The sequence below is a fragment of the Lytechinus variegatus genome, chromosome 13 (genome assembly GCF_018143015.1).
Source record: "Lytechinus variegatus isolate NC3 chromosome 13, Lvar_3.0, whole genome shotgun sequence".
In the NCBI taxonomy this organism is placed as follows: Eukaryota; Metazoa; Echinodermata; class Echinoidea; order Temnopleuroida; family Toxopneustidae; genus Lytechinus; species Lytechinus variegatus.
The window spans coordinates 2,934,400-2,938,569 of NC_054752.1; the positions used below are offsets into that span (position 1 = coordinate 2,934,400).

General features: G+C 40.8%; 1 protein-coding gene across 1 annotated transcript; it reads right to left on the reverse strand.

Annotated features, from left to right (window-relative positions):
* Window positions 1–378: 378 nt before the first annotated feature.
* LOC121426941 lies at window positions 379–3,534 on the reverse strand. The gene has a single exon (XM_041623361.1). The coding sequence runs from the start codon at window positions 3,324–3,326 to the stop codon at window positions 2,316–2,318; it is 1,011 nt and encodes a 336-aa protein (XP_041479295.1). The 5' UTR covers window positions 3,327–3,534; the 3' UTR covers window positions 379–2,315.
* Window positions 3,535–4,170: the final 636 nt, after the last annotated feature.

Below are 4,170 nucleotides of genomic sequence, written 5' to 3' on the forward strand. Positions count from 1 at the left end.
TCCAATTTGAAAGGAGTATTCTGATAATTTCATAATCAACTTCTGCAACCGTGTTGTGCATGGTGCTTCTTTTGATTTCAAAATACGAACAATTGAGCTGTGATCGACAAAAGCATTAAATTCACATCCCTTAAGCAAATGTTTAAAGGCAGAAATATTGATCAACAACCCAAATAGTTCTAGCTCTGTCACACTATACCTTTCACATGCGCTTGGTAATACTTTTGAGTAATAACCAATGATTCGTTCCTTACCATTGATAAGTTGAGTTAAGTACGAGCCAGTAGCAGTCCGAGAAGTGTCACTGTGTAAGGAGAATCGTCCTGTACTTTGGGGCATATGTAAGATAGGGGGGTTGGTCATTAGCTCTTTTACCTCATTGAAGGCAGTTTCATGTTGGTCAGTCCAAACAAACTTGTTTTTCTTCCTAGTCAGTTGATGTAGTGGTTTTAGAACAGATTGTATATTTGGGAAAAATCCAGCAACATAGTTAACTGCTCCCACTAGTCTCCTAACTTGTCTCGGGGTCTTTGGTCTGGGCATGGTATGAATGGCAGCGCACCTATCACGTAGGGGCTGAAAACATGCCTCTCCTGTTTCATTAATGGTGATTCTATGTCCCATATAATCAACATCAGTGCGGAAAAGTTTGCACTTCTTTGGGCTAACTTTAAGACCATTGTCAGAAAGGGCCTTCAATACATCTACTAAATGTGACCGATGGGTGGTCTTGTCACGGCTAAATAGTATAATGTCGTCATGATGAGCTATGCAAAATTGTCGAGAATTGGGGATCGACCCCAAAATATCATCAATCTTTGCCTGAAAGATAGCAGGGGAAACATTCAAGCCTTGAGCTAATCGCTTATAAAAGTAATGTTTACCACCATGATATGAGGCGATGCCTGTGTATTTTTGAGCTGATTTGGATAAGGGAATACAATGGAAAGCTGACTTCAAATCAATCACACTAAGAACTCGTGTATTAGCATTGCCAATGCGTTTGAGTGTTTCAGAAAGTAGGGGGAATGGGTGATTTATTCGCTTGATTCTCGAATTGAGATAGCGAACGTCTGTCACAACCCTTTTGTCAGTGGTGTTTTTCTTAGAAAGAAGGAGTACAGGTGAAGTATATGATTGATGTCCTACCTCCAAAATTCCCAATTTGACAAGTTTGCTAAGCTCATACTCTATCTTAGTCTTGTCAGTTTCAGTTGCAAAGTAAGGTCGTATGAAAAATGGTTCATTGTCAGTCAGTTCAATATCTACCTCAAAATTTGGACAACTAGATAGCTCGCCATAGAGAGAAAATGCATCCCTATTATCCATCAAAATGCGAACTATTTCTTGCCTTTCATTTTGAGACAGAATGCTTCCAGTCAGGTCAATGTGTTTCTTTATTATTTCTTCTTCTGTCATGTCAACAATGGAATCATTTGGGTCAAGGTGGGGGTATCTCTCCAAGTTATTAATTCTAACAGCATCTGTGTTGGAATTCGTCTGTGTCACATTCAAATTGTCCATGGAGTTTAAAGTCATGTTAATGTCATTAATTGGCAAGTCATGGGTCACATTTATAAGATCGCTAGTATCCAAATATGCAATGGGTCTACCCTTTGCCAAATGGAGTGGTTTGTCTGTTGAATTAGTCACAAGTAGCTGTGTCTGTCCCTTAACCAACTTAACTATCATTGTAGATGGACAATGCCTGCCTAAGTAACTGTTTGCTGTCAATATGATATCAGAATTGCGCAAGTGGGGTGGGGCTTTGCCATGTATTGTCACAAATTTAGAAGTGCCAGGGTCAATGGTCATTTTGTTAGTGGGGGGAAATGAGACCTTCTTAGATTTAATTTTGAATACATGATTCCTAAAATGGAGTGTACCGTCTAAATCAGAAAGGGAATTGTTGCCCAAAATCATGTCTACTCCCACAAGATTGTTCGCAACCAAAGCAGATATTTCAAACTTGTGACCTTGAATGAAGACATGTAGTTTGATAGCAGAAAACGCTGTTAGGAACTGACCGTTTCCGATTTTAAACCTAACTGGTCTTACTTTCTGTTTAGGGAGGCTAGAAAGATAGGAAGACGATTGGACATAATTAGCGGAGATTATAGTCTTGGTTGCTCCACTATCGAACAAAATGAATACATTCTTGCCATTAGGTAAACGACCTTTCACAAAGTTCCTATCTGTCAACTTAAGTTCTACGTCTTCAGTCCCTAAATGAGTCGAAGTCAAGTCAATGTCAGGCCTGGTCTGATTTTTAGATCGGGAAGGAAGATAACGAGCGCTGTTGACTCCTTCCCGTCTTAAAAATCCTGTTGCTGTTGGCCGTAGCCCGTCCGTTGTCTGTAGAATTGTCGCTGAACATTGTAGTCACGTCGTGGCTGTGTCTCAATGTCCCTAAGTCGTCGTCGGCATTCTCGCCAGACATGTCCTGGTATGCGACAATAGTCACATGTCAGTCTTGGTCGCCGGTCATTAAAGGTACGGTTATTGCGGTATGGGCTCCTACCGCGTCTAGTATCATGATGATAGTCACGATACCGATCACGACGTCGGTCTTGTCGTCGTTGGGGGAAACTACGGTCGATACTCCTATTATGGTGGTTTCGTCGTGGTGTTGGAGATCGTCGGTTAGGGGCTCTGCCGCGGTCTCTGTCGTTACTGGGGGTGTCGGCCATTTTCATTGAATTGATCTCCTCCCTGAGAAGATCAATTTCTGCCTGGGCAGAGAAGGTCAGTTCTTTTGTCTGTGGAGTCGAGTCCTTTCGTAAGTCAAGAAATAGCTGCGCCTTAGCTGCTATTTCGTCACAAGTTATGTCAGAGGCTGAGGCAGACATCAATATTGTTGCACGGCATTCATTTGGCAGAGAATCTAGCAATCTGTGCTTAATCTGTGCCTCGCCATAATTGATGTAAGACGCAGTCTGTCTAAGTCGCTGGAGATACGCCTCTGCGCTCTCCCCGTCAGTCATCGTCATTGTGTTAAAGTCCCTAACATGGCTGTATGAAGACTTAGCTGGGCTAAACCTCCTTACAAACCCGTCTTTCAAGTCGTCATATGAATTAAAAGTCAGTCCGTCTATCCATAGCCTAGCCTGTCCCTGCAATGTGCGACGGAAAGATCGGAGTATAGTCTGGAATTGGTTGGGGTCAGTTGAGTCTATATTGTGTGCGTCCAGGTAATCATCAAAAGTCAGACAATGTGCGGTCGAGTTGTCTCTATCTAGCTGATCGCCAGAAAAACGGGATGGAAGAAAGTCTGTCTGTCGTAGTGTATGTCGTGGCATATCCGATGTTGATGTTGTGGTAGTCATATTAATGGTAAAATTATTTCTGTTCAATAACTTTAAGAACTTTAAGAGGGGAGATCTACTAGTACACTGTTTAATACAAATATGGCGAAATTTAGATTCTAGGATAAGGAATTAAATCTAACATTTGCGTGTAATTGTCGAAATCAATAAATAAACCATATAAGGAATACTTAATATCATCTCTCACTCTCACTCATGGGATGGAACAATGAAGATAACTTGTGAAGATATTGATGAACATATATGCGTTAAGATGACAAGTCCTCTTACACACAACTCTATAGGCTTTCGACACCTACTTCAAGGGTAAATAAGTGTCAGTCCTCTATTGCTCTATCGAGTAAAAGCCGGGTTCTCCACCATGTTGTGTTGGGATCGTTTATATCTTAGTTGGGAGCATCAATGACCACGCAGGAACGTTCGATGTACATTTCAATCAAGAAACTTTATTAATCATCAATCTTCAGCAATATTACATGTAGAGTTGAAAAGCATATCACAACGTACGACGATGTAGATCTTAACTCTGTGATGATCTTAACTTATCTCCTCTCAACCCTTGGGTGTACACTCAATATATACATGTACCCAAATTATAATCCAAGGGTTTGGATATAGGACTAAAGGGGGTTTAATTATTGGGAAGGGGAAGGCAGTTCTTTGTTCTCTGATTGGAGTTTGTTTGACTATGAACAATAAGGGTTTTAATGGCTTGGATTAAATTAATGATAAGGGTTCTGAGAAGGGGGTTTAAAAAGGATGGTTCTGAGAAGGGGGCATATACATTATGAAGTCTAGACTGTGTATATGTAGTGATTTATACAATCACTACATTACAATATAT